Source organism: Zygotorulaspora mrakii, chromosome 3 (assembly GCF_013402915.1).
Source record: "Zygotorulaspora mrakii chromosome 3, complete sequence".
Lineage (NCBI taxonomy): Eukaryota > Fungi > Ascomycota > Saccharomycetes > Saccharomycetales > Saccharomycetaceae > Zygotorulaspora > Zygotorulaspora mrakii.
This window is the reverse complement of record NC_050721.1, coordinates 851,782-872,523: the sequence shown is the minus strand read 5'-3', so window position 1 is coordinate 872,523 and position 20,742 is coordinate 851,782. Positions and strand designations below refer to the sequence as shown.

The following is a 20,742-nucleotide window of genomic DNA, read 5'->3' as shown; positions in this document are numbered from 1 at the left end:
TGTAACGTTTAAGCAAGGCTACAATAATCGGTCACGTGTGAGAAGTGATTCTGAGGTAAAGGGACTATCTTTTATTCTACACTTGATCAAGACTGCTTCTATGTATCTTGGAAACTTAGAATCCTACATGCGATAACCTTCCTTTCTATTTCTTAATTTGCATGTTTTTTATTGTTAATTCAAAGAAAAAGTCCTCTCAACTCCATATCACGGCAATGCAACCAGTCCAGATGATATGGCTTGTAAGTTTGTTGCTTTCGATCGCCTTTTGTCAATTCATCTCCTATGATGAGTTTCATAGAGACCATTTGCCCCAACTGTTGTCTTTGACTAATGACAGTGACGAAAACGTTATACTTCGTTTTAACAAGACAAGAATCCCTGGGAGTAAAGAATCCAAAGACGTACAGGAATTTATAATTAACTATTTCGAGAAATTGGATCACGAATGGCTAGTTGATCAGGACTCTTTCGAAGAGAACGGTTTTTCATTCACCAATCTTGTATTTAGCTCTACCATTGCCGAGAAGTACATTGTCTTCGCTGTTCATTATGATTCCAAGATCGAGCCTGAAGGATTCATAGGTGCTATGGATAGTGCAGCCTCTTGCGGCATTCTATTATATCTAGCTCGCTTCATTGACAATGTCTATTCCTTGGAGCAAAACTTGATTGATCGAACCATTTCTGCAGAATATGTTGGAATAAAAATTGTATTTTTTGATGGTGAAGAGGCTCTGAAAGAGTGGGGGCCCAATGACTCTATTTACGGAGCCAAGCATCTGGCATCAAAGTGGGATCAGAAGAATATCTTGGACACCATAGATCTTTTTGTTCTTATGGACCTAATCGGCAGTGACGAACATGTAACAATACCGAGCTTTTTTAGAGGATCCCACTTCTATTACGAAATGCTGAGCGAATTGGAAGACTCTTACTTGGAGACACGTTCTAAAGGCACAAAATCATTGGTGCCAACAGATCATAGGTTTCTAGAATTAGGGAGAGGAGTTATAGATGATGACCATATACCTTTTTACAATGCTGGAATTGATGTTTTGCATTTAATACCCTTGCCATTCCCCCAGACGTGGCATACGATCCATGATACTTTTGATCATTTGGGTCAAGAAGAGATCTACAAATGGGCAGAATTAATCAGCAACTTCGTGATAAATGTTGTGGATTTGTATAGATTGTGAAAACTTATATCATATAGCCTTTTTTTTCTAGTATCAAAAAACGTAACTGACTATGACAAACTTAAAAGTACCACGCAGGTCTAAAAAGTAATTAACTCCAAGCTGCTCGTCAGAACCATGCTAGTAAATAGCTTGATTGATCAATATTTGAATACGCAGGATGCTGACCTAAAATACATGGCTCTCCGCCAGGATATAAGGATTGAAAGCGTTGAAGATTTGCAACTTTTGGTTGGCAAAGTGTTGTTGCCGATTTTAACCACAGAATGCAACAGTGAAATTGTTAATTTAGTCTCATTTCAAGTCTTCCCAGGCGCTGTCTCAAAGTTGGTAACAAGTGGGAACTTGACGAAGAACGAAACACAAAGTTCCTGGTTTGATAACGTTGTTGTTTTACCATTAATCCAAAATACCGAAAATAACAGGAGCAATTTCGCAAGGCAAACGTTAAGAAACATTCTTAAGACCATCCTAGAAATGAAATTGAATGAATTAAAATATTGTAATGATGAGAAATCGATTGAAATTTTGCTAAAGCACATGGAAAAGATAGAGAACTCTCACGATATCGGTATGAACTACCTTATTGTTTGGGAAATTTTGAATCTTTTGATTCAGTTATACTATAACAATGGTGCAAACATGTGCAAACAGGTTTTCGTCAGCATATTAAAATTATGCTCTGGCGAAGGAGATTTGACAGAAACGATGAAATATGTCTTGGAAAACAGTATGAAAGTTGTGGAACGTCGTACGTTATACGATGAAGATGTCATGTTTCTTCTGCAGAATAAGAATATATTGGAAATCGTTTCAAGTGTGTGGTACCAGCTGAGTTTTATTGTCTCGGACATCTTCGAGAACAATATCCTTCCCTTTTTACAGCTCCCGGATGATCTAAGAGATGAGCAGAAGGAAGAAATCATACTCAAGGTACTACAATCAGTCTACTGTCTGCATGAGTTTTATTCGACACCTCGAATTTCTACTGGGACTACGTATTTAGCGCCTGAAATAACAGAATGTTTGCAAAAGTCATTGCTCGAAATCAAATCAGATATGGCATCCATCATAGCTGAAAATTTTAGCATAAGGGAGGCGCCAACGGTCGAAATAGAGACTCAACCCGAATGCGCAGTGGACGAAGATCCGAATCAGGCGGCGTATCTAGAGGAGCTTCAAGATGACGAGGAAAGATTTGAGTTCGAAGAAGATGACAATGTAGAGCCACCGCAGGATACAATTCATGAACGTGTAATAGACCTTTGTGAGACGATATTAGACTGCTTAAATTCACCTAGCCGTGTTGAAACACTATGTCAAGAGTCAGGAAACGAGCCCGAACCTGAACCAGCTTCTCTGGAGGCTGCGTTCCGTACGCTAAGTACATCCAGCTCGCTCTCAGGTTTCCAAATGGCTGTTGAGCTGCTCAATCAAACAATGTACACCGCCGAGAAGTTTAACTCTTCCAAAACCTGCAAATTGCTTATCCCACACATGAAGCAGAATAAAAACTTCTTCCGTACTATAAAAGTGGGCAATATGACTCAAACCATTGACGAAGGTCTCACACTGAGAACAATGGTGTACTCTACTCTTCTACAAATTATCGCCCGCGAAGAGCGCAAAAACTCCATCGACTACATAGTGACGTGCAATATCATTAAAGAAACCGTAACTCGTGGCATTAAAGATTCTGACTACACAATAAACGATATATCCTTGAAGATCTTGCAACTTCTTCTCCCAAAAACTTACAACAGGATTCTCGGATTAGACTCCGAATGGTACAATGAAACAATCCACCAAAAAGCTATTACAAACATCAAGAAAGCATACAGCAGGCTGGAAACATTATCAGCCACTGAAGACACATCCAGCAGCATCTCTGTCATCCATCAATTTGAATCACTGTTTTCAAGCAGTTACCCAGCTATGAAGTGATCTTAGCTTTTTCCTTCTTCAAGGGGCACTTCCATGTCCAGGGTAACATGAAGTTGTATTAAGGATAACCAAGGATACGTGATATAAAACTTCATCACGCACATTGGAAAGTTCTACGGAATTGCTCATCGCACTTATAACTAACTATAATAGATTGCTGGTTAATCGAGTCACAATAATAGGTGTTTCAACGTAAACTCGGAGTAGATTATGGCGGACTCAAGACTAAACGTGGTTAAACGTGAATCACCATATGGGCAATCGCAGGACTTTCTGAATATAGACGAACCTCCTGCTGCCAAGGAAACTCCTGATGTTTCCGAATACGATCTTTCTGATGATAATGAACCAAGAAGCTTTGGAAAGGGCTACAATAATTACAACTATGCTGATAAAGCACGTTATGGGACATCACAAGCTCCAACTCGTGGTTTACGTCGGCGCTCTTCCAACTATATGGATGCGCTGAATCAGCAGTTGAGCGAGCGATCAAAGGTCTCTGACAGTGAATATCCTAATTTCGCAAGACGCAAAAGTTCAACGCTTGGAATGGATCCGCAGGATACAAGGCACGATCTAGAGACAAAGATGGTTGGAAAGTGTAGTGACAAGTTCGAGTCTGTCCCAGCAGGTGACAGTTTTGAACAAACACGTAGAAAAGATGCACCGTCGTTTTTCAAGGATTCATACCTGAAAGGTGAAAAACCGGAGAGACCAACCCTATCCAATCCCGAAAATGGGGACTATTACCGCTCTTCTTATACTTCAAAGGGCAACCAGCAATCGGGTTTAGATCGCAGAAAATCGTCTTTTGCTTATGAGGACTATAAAAAGGATGTCTATAACAAAATGAACATGTTCGACAATGATTGATGATGGTAATGATCGATAATGGAAATGTCCTTTTTGAAATTGCTTGGAGGTCGCGGACCCTTATATAATATACATATGCATGCTTTAGTTTTTTTTTTTTCATTATTTTCTACGCTATATACACTTACTTTACTTCAGCTTTTCATATTGAAAAAATGGTAATCTTGTCGACATTTCATCTTTTAGGACTCCGAAAGAACAGAGGTATGAATATCATCATGTTGAAGGCCCCTGGCTCATTGTTTCTTCGGCAGATTAGTGCTGGCCCAAGTCGAAACCCTGCATTATTTACTCTAGGTTTGCATGCAGCAGAAATAAGAAGGTTTTACGCTAAGAAATCCCTAAAAAGGCCAGTAAAAAAACTAAGAACAGTTCCATTTGCTATTCCAAATTATATTTCTGTGAGTAAACTTGCTAATCTGCTTAGCTGCAGAATGGAAACCTTAATACAGGATTTGACAAAATTGGGATTCGCTAATATTACACAAGGTTACATTCTATCAAAAGAATACGTCGAATTAATCTTGCAAGAGTATAACTATCAGCTACCAAATACCTCGGCTGCGATAAACCCGGAAAACGTGTACGATGAATTGAAGTCACCAGCAGATCCAAAGATGTTACAAAGAAAGCCCCCGGTGGTAACTATTATGGGGCATGTTGATCATGGAAAGACTACAATAATTGATTTTTTGAGGAAGTCTTCAGTCGTCGCTCAAGAGCATGGTGGAATTACCCAGCATATTGGTGCATTCCAAGTCGTAACGCCGTCTTCAAAGCGAAGGATCACTTTCTTAGATACACCAGGGCATCCAGTTTTTTTGAAGATGAGAGAAAGAGGTGCTAATATCACAGATATAATCGTTTTAGTAGTATCAATTGAAGACTCAATAATGCCCCAAACAAAAGAAGCTATCAAACACGCTAAAAATTCCGGAAATGAGCTGATTATTGCAATCACTAAAATTGATCGAATTTCCCACCCCAAAGAAAGAGAAAAGGCAATAGAAAGGATAACCAACGATTTAATAGCGCAAGACATACCAGTTGAGAAAATTAGTGGGGATGTGCAAGTAATTCCTATAAGTGCTCGCACTGGTGAAAATATGGATCTTTTGGAAGAATCTATCGTTTTATTAAGTGATGTTATGGACATTAAGGCGGAGAGTTCTGTTAGAACCATTGCGGAAGGTGTAGTACTTGAAAGTGAAATAAAAAAGTCAGTTGGCAATGTGGCAACCATAATAGTTAAGAAAGGTGTTTTACAGAAAGGCAAAATTTTGATATGTGGGAACACATATTGTAAAATTAAAAATATAGTCAACGAGGGCAATAATTCAATTACGAAAGCTGTCCCAGCTGATGCTGTTGAGGTAACTGGGTGGAAGAATATACCAATAGCCGGCGATCAGGTAATAGAGGTGAAGAATGAATCCATTGCAAAGAAATTCATTTCCAAAAGGATGGGATTATTGGAAGTGGAAAAGGAGGGCGCAACTGTGGAAAAGTTAAATGATCAAAGGGCGATTGAAGCACTTAAAAAGTCGAATGACGAGAATGAAGATGAATTTGCAGATGTTACCGGTGAAAAACCATTGGAACAAGAAGGACCCAAAAAAGTTAATTTTATTATTAAGGGTGACGTAACGGGTTCTTTGGAGGCTATAAACGAAAGTATATCCGATATGGGTAATGAAGAAGTGCAGTGTCATGTTGTATCAGCATCTGTCGGTATTCCTAACGAGGGTGATATAAAAATGGCTCGAATCACCGACAGTATAATCATTTGTTTCAATCTCGGGAGCTTGCCAAACGAGGTGATGAACAACAAGGAGCACGTTGAAATCAGGCAATACAATGTGGTTTATAAGCTGATTGAAGATGTTACGGAAATTCTCACAAATAATTTGAAACCGCTGTATGAAAACAAACAAACAGCAACCGTTGACATCCGTGAAATATTTGAATTTCAATTGAAAAAGAAAATTATTAAAATCGCGGGCTGTAGGGTGAGTAACGGACAGATCCGTAGGAATTCAGTAGTACAAGTTGTTCGTGGACCAGAAAAACAAGTTATTTACGATGGTCGTCTAGCTACATTGAAGCAAGGTAAAGATGACTCAGCAGAGATATCGAAGGGAAATGACTGTGGCATAACTTTTGATAAGAACTTTGAGGACTTTGAAGCCGGTGACAAAATTATTGTGTATGAAAAAGTGAAAGTTCCCAGGTTTCTGTGAATAAATATTCAAAAATAAGCATGTAAATAGTTACATATCGGATTTTAAAAGAGAATGATAGAGCAAGCCAAAATTATTTTCCTGATTAAAAATCAATTCTCACTTTCCCACTGGACTTTGACAAATTCTTCGACGTATCCGACACCGTTTTTATCATACTTCGGCATGTAATTTTCAATATCAGTAAAAATCATTATCGTTCCCCATTGCATACCACCTGTCAAAGTAACGCTCTCCTCCAGATCCATGATCATCTTAGGCATCAATTGCACTTCATAAATCCTTTTGGAAGATGGGTTATAGCCTGGTCTAGGAACTGTAGTTACGAGATTAGGCGTGCATTTCGCATAGAGGAGTGGTGTACCACCGAGATCATAACGTAACACCTGTGAGGGATTGTAGGCAACTATCTCTTGAAATTTCTGAAATACATCGTCATCCAGAAATTTAGAAAGTTTCTCTGTCCTTGGATCCAATTTAATAGGGTTTTTGTCGAAATCAACTTCACTATCTAAATCGAGTGCATCTTTGTCAATTTTAAGATTCTTCGGTAACTGCAGATGCTCGGGTTTCTTATTTTTGAACGACTCCTCCTCAACATACAAAAGGTAACTTTTAAAAGCCTTTTGATTGTCAAACTCTTTGTCTTTAAGAGCATCATGTAGTTTCCTCGCAGTCTTCACTGACTCCTTTCTATCCTGCTTATCCTCACCAGCCTTAACTTGGGTGAAGGGATGGGCAGCACCGTTACTTTGAAAGGGATTAGAATTGAAAGGATTGGCATCAACACTGTGTGATACATCAAACGGATTGACCTCTGAGTTCTTTTGGACTGTCGAATATTCCGTCTTCTCAGAAATTTTTTCAGAAACATTCGCTACTCTCTTTCCCTTCCTAACGCCTCTAATGCAGCGCACTGACTTTGCTTTTTTCTGACATTTCATGCACATAAATACGTATAAAACTCTGTCATCTTCAGCATCGATGTGATTCATGTTTTGAATGTCATTTTTCCGTTGAACATCTTCCACTTGATCACAATCCAAGGGAGAAAATGCCTGTAATATTAATCTCATACTATCTCTCGATTTACATGCACCACATATCAGAAGCTCATCTGCTGGCACGGAATCATTGTGCAACCATTTCGGTTCGCCGCCGATAAATGTATCCTCAATGGAAAGCTCATCGGATTCTTTCACAGGTGTATCCACGAAGCCCAGGTATACAAATGGTGAATCGGTCCCCGCTATACTTTCAGAGTCAGACATAGCTATTGTTCTCCAGAAATCTGCTTTCAGATTCAAAAGGACTAACAAGGGATTCGTGCTCGACCTCAAGATTTGTGAATCATCAGACCATGGGATGAGATGAGATATGATATTTCATCGTCTCACGAAGATTGGAAAAAAAATGAAAATCACTACACCTATTTGATTTAATCCATACTCAATAAAGCGTTTGATTTCTCACACAAAACAAGCGCAAGTGGTTTAGTGGTAAAATCCAACGTTGCCATCGTTGGGCCCCCGGTTCGATTCCGGGCTTGCGCATAGTAAAATTTATTTTTTTGAACTGACGGCATTATTCCAATGAGATGAATTGAAACCGAAAAACTTTTATGAATAGTATTCGTTCATCGCTCATTTTATTTGTCAAGAACAGTCAGAGCATTGACATCTTGCAGCTTTAAGCACCACGATACAATGTCAGCAAGTATAGGATCGCAGGTTCGCCGCACAGCGGCGTCCGTTGATCCAATTGTCACGGATTACGCAGTGGGATATTTCAATCATTTATCAGGTATTACCTACGACGCAGTTCAGAGCAAATTAATTGATTTGCCCTCTGAGGTGGAATTTGTCTGTGAGCTTTTAAGAAACTCAGGTGCAGCTGATGACAAAGTTGAGAGATTATCAAAGGATATTCTGACGCAATTATCCCTACAATTGGAAGAAAATCAAGCCAAATTGGAAGTCACAGGTGATACTTCAAAGAGACTGCTGGACATCAACGTATTGCAGAGTCACAATAGTAAAGCTAATCTCAATGCCTCTCTGGGAATGTTGGGAGTTGATAATGATATTGAGCATGCTGGAAGAAATATGGACACAAGAGTCGATTTAAAGAAACTAGCGAAGGCTGAACAAAAAATTGCCAAAAAAGTGGCCAAAAGAAATAACAAATTTGTGAAATATGAAGCTTCCAAGTTAATTGATGAAAAGAGGGACGATGACTACGATTCTTTCTTCTTGAAAATAAACCCATTGGATTTTGGATCCGCAGCAGGAAAATCAAAAGATATCCACATTGACACGTTTGATTTATATGTTGGAGATGGACAAAGAATTCTTTCAGATGCGCAGTTAACATTGGCTTTCGGTCGTCGTTATGGTTTAGTCGGTCAAAATGGTATTGGTAAGTCTACTTTATTACGAGCTTTGGCTAACAGAGAATTAAATGTTCCGCAGCATATTTCTATTTTGCATGTCGAGCAAGAACTAAGAGGGGATGAAACGGCTGCTCTGAAAAGTGTCTTGGATGCTGATGTCTGGAGAAAACAGCTCTTATCGGAAGAATCGAAGATTAATGAAAGAATGCAAGAAATTGAGAAGCTAAGGACTGAGTTTGAAGAAGACAGTTTGGAAAATAAGAAGCTGGATAACGAGCGTGAAGATTTGGATAATCATTTGGAACAAATATCTGAAAAACTGATAGATATGGAATCGGATAAGGCTGAAGCTAGAGCAGCATCGATTTTATTCGGTTTAGGTTTCAGTGCCGAGGCTCAAAGTAAACCAACAAACTCCTTTTCAGGTGGTTGGAGGATGAGGTTATCCCTGGCAAGAGCTTTATTTTGTCAACCAGATCTACTTTTATTAGATGAACCTTCTAACATGTTGGACGTTCCTTCTATTGCATATCTTTCTGAGTATTTGAAAACCTATCCTTCTACCGTTTTCGTTGTATCGCACGATCGTATTTTTTTGAACGAAGTCGCTACCGATATCATCTACCAACATAATGAAAGACTTGATTACTATAGAGGCCAAGACTTCGACTCCTTCTATGCTACCAAAGAAGAAAGAAGAAAGAATGCCCAAAGAGAATATGACAATCAAATGGCGTATAGGAAACATATGCAGGAATTCATTGATAAATATAGGTACAATGCAGCAAAATCACAAGAAGCACAATCAAGAATTAAGAAACTGGAGAAGCTTCCCGTTTTGGAGCCTCCAGAAGAAGAAAGAAGTATCACATTTAAATTTCCAGACTGTGAAAAGCTATCACCGCCTATTATCCAATTGCAAGATGTTTCATTCGGGTACAATGAAACTGATCTCTTGCTGAAGGATGTTAACCTTGATATCCAAATGAACTCTAGAATTGCCCTTGTGGGTGCTAATGGTTGCGGTAAAACAACTTTGTTAAAGGTCATGATGGAGCAGCTAAGACCGTTGAAGGGTTATGTTTCAAGAAATTCTAGATTGCGTGTTGCTTATTTTGCGCAACATCACGTTGATGCTATGGATCTTAATTCATCAGCCGTTGACTGGATGTCTAAAACATTCCCTGGGAGAACAGACGAGGAGTATAGACGTCATTTGGGTTCTTTTGGTATAACAGGCTCTCTGGGTTTGCAGAAGATGCAATTACTTTCAGGTGGTCAAAAATCTCGTGTTGCTTTCGCATCCTTGTGTTTGACCAATCCTCATATTTTGATTCTTGACGAGCCTTCAAATCATTTGGATACTAATGGTATTGATGCGCTTGTTGATGCGTTGAAAAACTTTACTGGTGGTGTTCTTATGGTTTCTCATGATATCTCGGTCATTGATAGTGTTTGTAATGAGATATGGGTATCCGAGAGTGGTACAGCGAAAAGATTTGATGGTACTATATTTGATTATAGAGATTATATTTTGGCATCAGCAAACGACAAAGGTGTCGTCAAAAAACATTGAGCTTTAGGCATAGTAACTTCATCTAGATTGCTGTTTACGGTATGTAATATTTAGTTATGCATTTCACTTGAGCAAGAGTTCGGCCTTACGCTTACTCGTGATTGGATCTAATACCGATTTTAATTGCACTTCTACCTTATCAAAAACAAATATATCTCTTCTAATGTCAGTACCCGATTGAATAAACGATAATTTGTAGTTAACCTCGTCATATTCAACAGAGTTTGTATCTTTTGTTAAATTTTCTGATCTGATTAAACCTTCAACACCAAATTTTGGTACTAATACTACAATACCATTATTAAGAACTTTGATTACGTAACCTGTCTCCACTGTCTCATTATTCCTCATAACTTGACCAACGTAGTACTCGATACTAGCTCTACCGGCAAATTGAGCATTCCTATGTCTTCTGTTTATATTCTTGCAAATCATATCCATCTTATTTTTATCTCTGTGGGACAAATCTAACGATTCATACCCAATAGCTCCTGCTAGTTGCCTATGGGCAACAATATCGCAAAATCTTCTAATTGGTGACGTAAAATGCGTGTAGATATCAACTGCAAGACCGTAGTGACGGAAATCGGAATAAGAGTATGCACCAGAATAGAAATATTGAGCTGCCATCATACAACGCGTTGACATTATACGAACCAAAGTATTGAAGTAAGGATCTGTCGGATCAACACAACGGTCTAACGAATCAGCAAGTGCTTTTGACGATTCTAAAGAGATAGACATACCCTTTCTTGTTTGCAGCATTTCATTTAAGGTTTCAAAATTTGTAGATGGAGGAGAGGCGTGTCTTCTCAGCATGGCAGTTTGAGGGAACGATTCATATATTTTTCTTGCAACAGATATATTAGCCAACAACATGAATTCTTCGACTAATGAATTTGTAGCCAAAAGCTTTTTGATTTCGACTTCGTTTGGATCTGAAGTTTCGCTGTCCATGTGGACTTTCACTTCAGGAGAAGCTAAATTTAAAGCACCTGCACTCAATCTCTTTTGTTTCAATTTGATTGAAAGTCTAAGTAAGGTCCTCATGCCTTCTGTCAACTCATCCGTTTGATTTCTATCGTCGATTCGAAGCTGAGCTTGCTCATATGAAAAGGCCTCTCTAGAACGAATGACTGATTTGGCGAAATCGGCGTTCACAATATTCGCTTCGCTATCCAATTCCCAAAGGACTGAAAATGCGAACCTATCGACATAGGGCTTCAAAGAGCATAAGTCAGTACCTAGGAGCATGGGAAGCATATCGATACGCTTGTCAACCAAATAAACAGAAGTACCCCTCGAAGCACCCTCGGCATCAAGGGCCGTGCCGGGTTTCACAAAATGAGTAACATCAGCTATGTGAACACCTACTTCCCAATTACCATTGGGAAGCTTTTTTGCATGAAGAGCATCATCAATATCGACACATCCAGGTGGATCAATACTACAAATTAGCTTTTCTCTCAGGTCACGTCTTTTCGCTAAGAGAGAATCTTTCGCTAAGGCTTCCGGAGAGGATAAATTTTCAGGAGCTTTCCATTTGTGGCCTTCTTTAGGTAAACATTCCAACACCTTTTTGGAGAAAGGTCTGTATTCCACGTCATGCTCTAGCAATAAGGACTCTGTTTCGGCTTGGGCAGATTCGACTTCACCTAAGTCTCTAACAAAGTGTCCCAAAGGGTACTTGTGAGTAGTTGGCCAAGAATCAATTGATATGACAATTCTCTTCGATAGCAACTCAGCGGCACGTCTGGTACGAATTCTAACTTTTGGTAGACATTTGTCCATTAAGATGACAAATACATTTTGAGTGGCTCCATTTTGCAGATCGACTGAGTTTTGAGCAATCTGGCCAACATATTGTCTCCACGACCTTCTTGTAATAGAAACCACTTTGGCTGTTGGCTGAATTTTGTTCGATTTCTGTGCCAAAATAGCGTCTTGGGCTAATAATCTCCGCTGCACATCAGATATTATTCCATTAATATTCCTTTCATTAGATTCATCATCACCGTCACCATCTACATCTGCATTATCATTGACGTCAAAATGTTCAGAGTCTAAAGCAATTGACGAGGGAGCCTTCCACTCGCTCTTTGGAAGTAACTCGACAACAACCTGATCACCGTTGAATGCCCTGTTGATATTCTTTTGACCAACAACGAGGACCGGTTTGGAAAAGGTTGGCAAAGATATTGAGCCTTCTAAAAAGTTATACTCTGATATTTGAATGTTGCCTTGGTATAATGCACCGTTCTTCAATCCACCCATAACTCTGGCTGTGGAATAGAATTCTGGGTAATTGAAATCTGCTTTGGCCTCTTTATCCTTAATGTTTCCTAGAGAAGATTCAAAATTTGGAATAGATTCCTTAATATCGTCAGCGTTCGGTAAAACACTAACGTATTCAAACAATGATTTCGTTTCAAATCCTTCTCCTTCCTTTATTGCGGCCTCTTTATTTAGCCTGTCGTTTGTCACTAGTATAATGCCGATACCGGTTTCCTTTAAATGTTCGGCATACCATTGACAGGTCTTTCTAATTGCTCTATCATTTCTATCATTTATAGTCTCATTAGGTAGTCTTTCAACATATGTATTTTCACTGAATTCGTTATGATACACGGCAAATCGTTTGATGTCGTCGCTGTCACGACACAGGGTCCTTAATCTCGTATACACAGGGTATGACTGATTTCTTACTTCGTCCAGCACTGTTTGCGGAACAATGACGTCAAAAAAACAGTTTCTGTTTTCCAATAAATCGATTGCTTGCAATACGATGTTTGTATCTAGCACAACGTAATGCTTACCAATACCTGATTCAAGTACTTGTGGAGTCTCCGACAGAACGAATGTTGGTAAATCATCCTTAGCGTTTGGAACCACAATCTTCGGGCAATACTTACAAGCTTTCGATAAACATGGGATATCCCTTCTTAAGTAGTGTTCTCTGACAATTTTTGATGCTCCTCCATTTCTCGATCTCACGAAGACCTTCTGGGTAACCGTCAAGCCCTCGGAAAGGCGCTTCCTTCTTGGAAGAATGACAGAGGTGGACATTTCAAAAGTACTTTGAGGCTCTATAACGTGTCGTACACCGACTTCAGGTGGATTAATAGTTCAGTGAAGTTGTTTTAATTTTGTACTTTTTTCCAGATGAGCTGGTGAAGATGTGGAAAATTATCAACATATTAAACGTACTATGTGATCTCAAAAGATAATACTGTCCTCGGCAGTTATATGGCTTGATCCTTTGCTGAATTGATATCAGTGTGAATTGCAGACCTTCAATCATTTTTCTACAGCGCCTGTAGTGTTAGTAAATTTGAAATCAATTGAAACAAGGTTGGCAAGATATCTTTCGGTAGAGAGCCGATAGAGTGACAAAGGGCCTCGAATATACCAATAATTATCTTACCTGACCTCTACTTTATTAAGCGTGATTTTCAGTATTCTTTTCAGTGACACATTTTCCTCTTTTAGTACAATTACACCAGCACAACAAAGGTAAATCAACCAAATACTTTCATAGAAAAGTGCGTTTCTCTGCTGACGCAGGCTATACGTGGTAGAAAAGATATAACTCTTCCGAATCGTTGCTACTGTGACTAATTCCAACTCTCAAACAAATTAAAACTGATATAGTGTATACACTTTTTTAAATTTTTTTTAAATAGAGGCGGCAGTTTAGTTTTTAGTCGTAACGTTTTGTTGTTTCAATATTTAAACTCAAGTACAAATCGTTAAAAAACTGTTTACTTCCAGAAAAAAGCATCTAAGAACGCTGTTTAGGCAAATCGATTAAACATATATGAACTGCCGAGTATATAACCGACTCGAACTACAGGTGACTTCATATGAATATAGGCAGCATTTGTCTATTAATGACACATTTGCGACTTATAATGTCATTTTTTGAGATCATCGTGCACGTTTGACGGTAAATAGGAAGTCCCTTACGGAGAATAAGAGATTCGACATTTCGCCACACTGCCAGAGTATATTAGACTTCCAAAAAACTTTAAAGAGAATTCTTAATCCTTCTTGACCTGTGCTAGTCGATTTCAATAACGCAATTGCATCTATAATGAATCCGGGAAATTTGAATTGTATGTTTCTGTGTGACATGTTTCTCCACAAAGCTATAAACACATAATACTAACCTTTGATGCGAGATGTTTTCTGAAAGTTAACATAAAACATGCTGGAAAAGTCTACCCAATAACTCTAGAGGAATCTGCAACAGTGGCAGATCTGAAGAGCAAGGTGGAAGATCTTGTGAAAGTACCAGCCTCACGTCAGAAATATTTGGTTAAGGGCGGATTAACCGATGACTCAATGAGTAATTTGTCTTCAGTCATTAAGGAGGGCTCCACTGTAATGCTTCTTGGTACACCTGATGAGAGTTTGATAGCTAAACCAGCAAAGCAAAGCAAATTTATTGAAGATTTGGCACCGGAGCAACAATTTCAACATGTAAACCAACTACCAATTGGATTCCAAAACATGGGTAATACATGTTATATGAATGCTACTTTGCAAGCATTATATAGAATTGAGCCCCTGAGGGAAATGGTATTGGAATATAAGCCAACGGATTCCAGTTCTGGTCGGACCGCAGAGGAGCCACACAGAAAAATTGTTATTGAAGTGAAACGTTGCTTTGAAAATTTAAAAAGTAAAAGTTTCAAATCTGTTATGCCCATGGTTCTCTTGACTGCTCTGAGAAAATGTTATCCACAATTTGCTGAACGCGATAGCCAATCTGGGTTCTACAAGCAACAGGACGCTGAGGAGCTATTTACACAATTATTTCAGACGATGTCAATTGTTTTCGGCGATAAATTCAGTGATCAGTTCAATATTCGTTTCAGAACTACTATCAAGGATACAAATAACGAAGAAGACGTCAAGATAACCGAGGATGAAAATGATGTCAAACTACAGTGTCATATTTCGGGTACAACTAATTTTCTGAAAAATGGACTACTAGAATCATTGCACGATAAAATTGAAAAGAGATCAGAAATAACGGGGATTAATTCAATATATTCTGTCGACAAACAAATAACAAAATTGCCGGAATTCTTGACTGTTCAATACGTTAGATTTTTTTGGAAAAGATCTGCTGGAAAGAAATCAAAAATTTTACGTAAAGTTGTTTTTCCATTTCAATTGGATGTTTCAGATATGTTATCACCAGAGTATGCTAAATCGAAGATTCAGGTTCGTGATGATTTTAGACAAATTGATAAACAGAGAATTGAAAAAGAAAATGAAAACAAGAAGAGAAAATTAAACAGCAATGATGAAACTCAATCCATCGTGTTGACTCCAAGAGAAAAATATGAAACCGAGGTTGCATTAGTCGAAAGCGAAAAGGAACATTGGAGACAAGAGTATATCAAAAAAACTCCGAAAGATCTCGAACCTGGTGAAAATCCTTCTTGTCTATACGAGTTAGTTGGGGTTATCACCCATCAAGGTGCAAACTCCGAGTCAGGCCACTATCAATCTTTTATAAGAGATGATATAGACGAAAACAAATGGTACAATTTCAATGACGACAAAGTAAATGTTGTCAGTAAAGAAAAGATCGAAACCTTAGCCGGTGGCGGTGAAAGTGATAGTGCCTTGATCTTGATATTCAAGGGGTTTGGCTTATAAGAGAGGCAAAGAAAGAAAAGAAAGGGTTGCGGAATATATATATTTACATATAGGAAAATACCAGTCATGAATACATGAGTAAAGCGTCTATTTAGACCTGATCCATGACCAATTTTTTGAATTTCTCAATCTCTACATAACAGTTTAGCGGTTTCCCCTTATTTTCCAAAAGGCATTTACGCAAATTTTTCTTAGCTGGATCCTCACCAAACTTCGAGCTCCTGGATTTGTCCATCTCTTGCAAGGAGTCCAATTTTTTGTTAAGTTTTTCAATCTTCTCGTTCAACAGATTGGACGATACGCCAGATTCATCTGTCTTATCACTCTGAAGCAACGAGTTCTGCAACTTGCTCTCAAACTTTTTCAAAGTCTCTTCTTCCAGCTCCGACAGCCTATCGGACACTCTCTGTTCGATGTATCGGTCCGCCAACTGCTTTCTTGTGTAATTCGTTTCCTTGGAAGATTCCAATTGAGACAACAGCGTCTCTGAGAAGTCAATTTGTGTCTTTGGTTGAAACACCGTGATTTCGCCTGGTTTTGAAGGTTGCGAGCCCATGCTATTACTGATACTTCTGATCTATATACACTTAGATGATTGCGTCGAGTGACCTCAGCCAAGTTATCAAAGGAAACGGAATAGAGCAAACCGCGTAAAACTCCACCCAACTATACCAATCTGTGACGCAGTCAAAAAACCCGAACCTAGTATACTTTTAACATGGTGCAGCTCCTATCGGGGGCATTACGATAGTCTTGATTGGGTCCGAACGGACGAAATTTTCAACGGAAAAACATGATGTAAACTGCCATATTTGTATACACCATCACCCTACAGCTTTCATCCAATTAAATACTCTCGGTAGCCAAGTTGGTTTAAGGCGCAAGACTGTAATGTGTGTTGAAAAACAACAAAGTAATCTTGAGATCGGGCGTTCGACTCGCCCCCGGGAGATATTTTTATTTCTTCACATCTTTTTTGCAAACGGCTTTCCAGCACTTTTCATATTGCAATCTACGTATGTGTGGGCACACTAGGCGCAGGCAGAAGTCGGCAGTAGCCGGCTGTATCGTGGTGACAATCACTAAAAGTAATTCAAACGCGAAAAACTCAGCAATGCACGTTGCATACAGCTGCACAATGTCCTCTGTGGTTGTTTTAGGTTTCAAATACTGATATGCGGGTGTCGCGAATTGTTTCCCACAGCCATGTTAATTTTCACATCAAACGCGTCAGGATTAAAATAGAAATACTGCATGCGGCAGAAGTTTGATAAGGGCTTGTACTCATTTGTTTTATTTCTGATGTCGAAGAAGCTTGGGAAGAGCGGTAGGGTCTGGCGGTTTCATTTTGGGTGCTCGTTGTACAGCCTTTTGAGTCGGTGGCTGTTGATGGTTTCTTGCAATCCAATTATTGATTGCCCGATGTGTGGAATGGACGCAGTGAAAATAGGATATTTGACACTTCGTTAAATTGGGATGTAAAGTGTTTGGTCTTCACTTCTACTCACCACTTTTGGTCAAGAAGGTTGTTTAGAAGTGAGAGGACCATCGAGTTGTATTTTTACTAGTTGATATGCTGCCCAGAACTAGAGCGATCTTTTCAACCTTGCTAGTGCTGCAGTTTGCAGCAGTAGCGTTTTTCATTATTTGCAGTGTTACAGCACCAGTTTTCCGACAGATAGGTTTATCGAAACACAATGATGTAACTTACGGTGTGTTTGGCTACTGCAGAAATGAGCGCTGCACAACGCCTAGTGCAACGTACTCTCCTGTCGGTGCTGACACGGGCGACAGAGACGGCGGGTGGAGGATGTCTAGTAGAGCCAGAACAAGCTTGGGAAGGATTCTGATTATCACGCCTGTTGCTGCTGGGTTGAATTTTCTTTCTATGGTGTCGGTTTTGATCGCATTTTTGACGTGCCTGATAAGCGGTTCGAGCTCTGCTGTGCTGTTTACTATCAATATTGTCATGGCTACGATATCGTTTTTAGCATCTGCGCTGGTTTGTGTGATAGTCTTTTTACTATTCTATCCACATATTACGTGGTGCACCTGGCTGTTGATTCCTGGAGCAGTTTTGCCATTGGTTGTGATACCTTTAATATTTGTTGCTCACTCTGACGCAAAGGATGACTCCATTGATTCTGATGACGAAGAGCTACGTGGCATCGTTGAACAAGATGCCGTCGATGAAAGTCAGTTTGATTCTCCAAATAAAAATGTCAATTTCTACCAAGAAATGACGGGTGAGAATACACTAAATTCTCTTTCTGAGAAACCTTTAGTTTTACCAAGCTACGGTTACGACAACTTGCACAAACAAGATGCTGTATTCAAAGTAAATACTGGAACTACAGATCAATCTACTATGAGCAAGGAGAAAATGGATAGTTCTGCTTACGAAATGGATGATGCAAATTCTCATACTGCTTACTCTGCCATAAATGGTAGTCAACAGCAACAGAACAAGCCTTACTCAACTTCACTTTCTCTGGCATCGTCCGAATACTCTGACAAAAATCATCAAACTGTATCTCAGCAAAGATTACAGCAGAAGGACCCTCATGGCGTCTTGAAAGATATAATACACGATTCATTCTCTAATACTGATTTGACTAATGGGCGTGCCCGTTCTGGAAGCGATAATGAATCTGATTTTACTTCTATTTCACAAAGGGCTCCACAGCAAGAGTATTTTGCACATGCACATGTACCATCAACAATGGCTCAACCCTCTGCAAATCAACAACAACGTCTAACACAACTTAATAGATCTGCTGGCCCGGATTCATCTGATCTTCAACAAAACAATTCCAATTTCATTCAGCAACCAAACTTTGTTCAACATCCTCAAAGGAGAATGTACCCTCAAGCAAATAAGTTTGCCCATCAAAACTATCCTCCCGTACAACAGTTCAATTCTCCAAGACAGTACAATAATTATGCTAACACTCCTCAAAACAATTTCCATAATGCACAACCTGTTGGTTTTGGGCCAACACCAGCTTCTGGTGCCCATTATAAGCCAGCTTATAAAAAAAGAATGAATGCTAAGAATATGCCGCCAGCATCTTCTTTTACAGGCCCAAATCCATATGGTTTCAGGTAAATTATGAAAGGATAATTTTGGGGTTTTATTATGTATCTATATAACAAATGAAGTTACAAAAAAAAATACTGTTTACTTAATATGGAGTAACTGCCAGTACTAATTACTTCACTTGGACTCTTCGCTTACAGATCTTATTTTGATCAATTATTGAGCATCTCTGTATTTATAAAATAAGATTGTTGTCTCTTCGCATGACTTTCGGAATCATATCATCATTCACCTCTACTTGGCCAGTAGAAGATGTTGATCCGGGAGTTTCCGGAATTTGTTCAGCAGGTTTAGGTGCAACTACAGGTGATGCTGAGGAGGAAGAACTACCATGTGGCTTGAGCATTACAATTAGGAACAACGCTAAAACGCATAAGGACAAAAGTAGTATAATTTTACATTTCTGGGTTCTCTTTTGATAATGGGTGGCTTTGTTCAGCTCCTGGTTGGCTTCTTTCAAATCTATCACTGTATTTTCCAAATTATAATCGATTCTGTCCACGATTGTCCCTTGATCAATGATTAAATTCTGCATTTCTCTGAAGATTGTACTAACTTCAAGAACACTGTTAGCTAACTGTGTAATTTCTTCATCACGCTCTCTGAGAAATCTTTGTGTTGCTTGGTCATTACCCGTTTGCTGCCGCTGCAAAGTTTTCCTCGAATATGCTTCGATATCATCTGATTGGGCTTCTCCCGCCTCTTCCTCTAGTAGTAACTGAGAAGATCCATCGTTTTTAGGGAATAAAGGCGTTAAATCATCTTTGTTTAAAAACTTCAAGTAATTATTCTGTAATACCCGGAATTTACTACTCTCTTGTTGTATTTTCTGTGCGTACCTCTTCTGCAAATTGTCCAATATGATCAGTTCACCTTTTTGGAGTTGTTTACTATTCAAATGCTGAGATTCAAAAACATGCTGGAGCTTTTTCATAACATTGTAACATTTTTGGAATAGTTGAATTACCTTGTAACTAATATCTTCAATTTCGTTTTCATCATGACTCTTATCTTGGAACCCTGGTAAAGAATTCTTACGATAGAGTTTGGTCAACTGGCTCATTAGCCTTTCCACTTGAACGAGATATTCGTCTATATCGAGGGTCAGATCAACAAAATGAGGTGGCAATACATCAGACATGTGTCTGGGAGACATATCTACCATCTGAAAGTCCTCCGTATCATCTTGCGATTCTAATAGCCCACCCTTATCCAGCGTGTTTGTTCTCGTGTACTTGATATTATGGGGGAATGTACGACGATAAGAAAGAAAAAGGTTTGTTCTATCTCTAAACATTTCATGAATTTGATAGTCCTCTGTGGTGTTAGATTTAGTGCTTTTTCAGACCGTCTTTTAACTATATGCTCTGAAGCGTCGCTTAAAGGTAAATAGTGCCCTTTGCTTATTATCTTCTGCACGGCACGGCATGGCACATTTAAGATAAATGTTTACAAGTTTAAACAAACAAGGTTTACTCATGATCAAGTGAGCGCAACGAATGGTAATAGCCTGGAATAACTATACCGATCTCGCCGCTAGGAGGTCTCTTCCTCTTTTCCCGAAGACTCACCATTTAGTGAATGCACTTTACCCACCAAGATGAAGTGCGTTCACATGTAGGTCTCACACTAATGATATGATAACGTATTCTTTTCTCAAGCTCGTCCTTGTGATAGAAGGGTCATTAGCTGGGTGAGCGCAAGCTTAAGAGATTCGCCACCTGTTTGCTCAGCACACTTAC

At 39.1% G+C, this 20,742-nt stretch overlaps 11 protein-coding genes and 2 non-coding genes across 13 annotated transcripts; 9 read left to right on the top strand and 4 right to left on the bottom strand.

Moving 5' to 3' along the window:
* Nucleotides 1-161: 161 nt before the first annotated feature.
* HG535_0C04510 (uncharacterized protein) lies at nt 162-1,202 on the top strand (the record flags this gene model as incomplete). Its single annotated transcript, XM_037287930.1, has 1 exon — nt 162-1,202. The coding sequence occupies one exon, from the start codon at nt 162-164 to the stop codon at nt 1,200-1,202; it is 1,041 nt and encodes a 346-aa protein (XP_037143825.1).
* Nucleotides 1,203-1,319: 117 nt separating this feature from the next.
* On the top strand, nt 1,320-3,146 carry LAG2 (Lag2p; the record flags this gene model as incomplete). The annotated part of the gene is made up of 1 exon (XM_037287929.1): nt 1,320-3,146. One exon carries the CDS (start codon nt 1,320-1,322, stop codon nt 3,144-3,146), a length of 1,827 nt encoding a protein of 608 aa, XP_037143824.1.
* A 210-nt stretch (nt 3,147-3,356) lies between these two features.
* HG535_0C04490 (uncharacterized protein) lies at nt 3,357-4,019 on the top strand (the record flags this gene model as incomplete). The annotated part of the gene is made up of 1 exon (XM_037287928.1): nt 3,357-4,019. One exon carries the CDS (start codon nt 3,357-3,359, stop codon nt 4,017-4,019), a length of 663 nt encoding a protein of 220 aa, XP_037143823.1.
* A 155-nt stretch (nt 4,020-4,174) lies between these two features.
* Nucleotides 4,175-6,259, top strand: IFM1 (translation initiation factor 2; the record flags this gene model as incomplete). The annotated part of the gene is made up of 1 exon (XM_037287927.1): nt 4,175-6,259. The coding sequence occupies one exon, from the start codon at nt 4,175-4,177 to the stop codon at nt 6,257-6,259; it is 2,085 nt and encodes a 694-aa protein (XP_037143822.1).
* A 92-nt stretch (nt 6,260-6,351) lies between these two features.
* TSR4 (small subunit rRNA maturation protein TSR4) lies at nt 6,352-7,530 on the bottom strand (the record flags this gene model as incomplete). The annotated part of the gene is made up of 1 exon (XM_037287926.1): nt 6,352-7,530. The coding sequence occupies one exon, from the start codon at nt 7,528-7,530 to the stop codon at nt 6,352-6,354; it is 1,179 nt and encodes a 392-aa protein (XP_037143821.1).
* A 211-nt stretch (nt 7,531-7,741) lies between these two features.
* On the top strand, nt 7,742-7,812 carry HG535_0Ctrna4G. The gene has a single exon. It is a non-coding gene; the product is annotated as a tRNA-Gly (tRNA).
* A 153-nt stretch (nt 7,813-7,965) lies between these two features.
* On the top strand, nt 7,966-10,227 carry GCN20 (putative AAA family ATPase GCN20; the record flags this gene model as incomplete). The annotated part of the gene is made up of 1 exon (XM_037287925.1): nt 7,966-10,227. The coding sequence occupies one exon, from the start codon at nt 7,966-7,968 to the stop codon at nt 10,225-10,227; it is 2,262 nt and encodes a 753-aa protein (XP_037143820.1).
* A 63-nt stretch (nt 10,228-10,290) lies between these two features.
* Nucleotides 10,291-13,293, bottom strand: DIS3 (exosome catalytic subunit DIS3; the record flags this gene model as incomplete). The annotated part of the gene is made up of 1 exon (XM_037287924.1): nt 10,291-13,293. One exon carries the CDS (start codon nt 13,291-13,293, stop codon nt 10,291-10,293), a length of 3,003 nt encoding a protein of 1,000 aa, XP_037143819.1.
* Nucleotides 13,294-14,571: 1,278 nt separating this feature from the next.
* UBP6 (ubiquitin-specific protease UBP6) lies at nt 14,572-15,900 on the top strand (the record flags this gene model as incomplete). Its single annotated transcript, XM_037287923.1, has 1 exon — nt 14,572-15,900. The coding sequence occupies one exon, from the start codon at nt 14,572-14,574 to the stop codon at nt 15,898-15,900; it is 1,329 nt and encodes a 442-aa protein (XP_037143818.1).
* A 91-nt stretch (nt 15,901-15,991) lies between these two features.
* On the bottom strand, nt 15,992-16,456 carry MIC19 (Mic19p; the record flags this gene model as incomplete). Its single annotated transcript, XM_037287922.1, has 1 exon — nt 15,992-16,456. One exon carries the CDS (start codon nt 16,454-16,456, stop codon nt 15,992-15,994), a length of 465 nt encoding a protein of 154 aa, XP_037143817.1.
* A 297-nt stretch (nt 16,457-16,753) lies between these two features.
* HG535_0Ctrna2Y lies at nt 16,754-16,852 on the top strand. Its single transcript has 2 exons — nt 16,754-16,793; nt 16,816-16,852. It is a non-coding gene; the product is annotated as a tRNA-Tyr (tRNA).
* Nucleotides 16,853-17,473: 621 nt separating this feature from the next.
* HG535_0C04420 (uncharacterized protein) lies at nt 17,474-19,009 on the top strand (the record flags this gene model as incomplete). The annotated part of the gene is made up of 1 exon (XM_037287921.1): nt 17,474-19,009. The coding sequence occupies one exon, from the start codon at nt 17,474-17,476 to the stop codon at nt 19,007-19,009; it is 1,536 nt and encodes a 511-aa protein (XP_037143816.1).
* Nucleotides 19,010-19,175: 166 nt separating this feature from the next.
* TLG2 (t-SNARE syntaxin TLG2) lies at nt 19,176-20,297 on the bottom strand (the record flags this gene model as incomplete). The annotated part of the gene is made up of 1 exon (XM_037287920.1): nt 19,176-20,297. The coding sequence occupies one exon, from the start codon at nt 20,295-20,297 to the stop codon at nt 19,176-19,178; it is 1,122 nt and encodes a 373-aa protein (XP_037143815.1).
* Between the last annotated feature and the right edge of the window lie 445 nt (nt 20,298-20,742).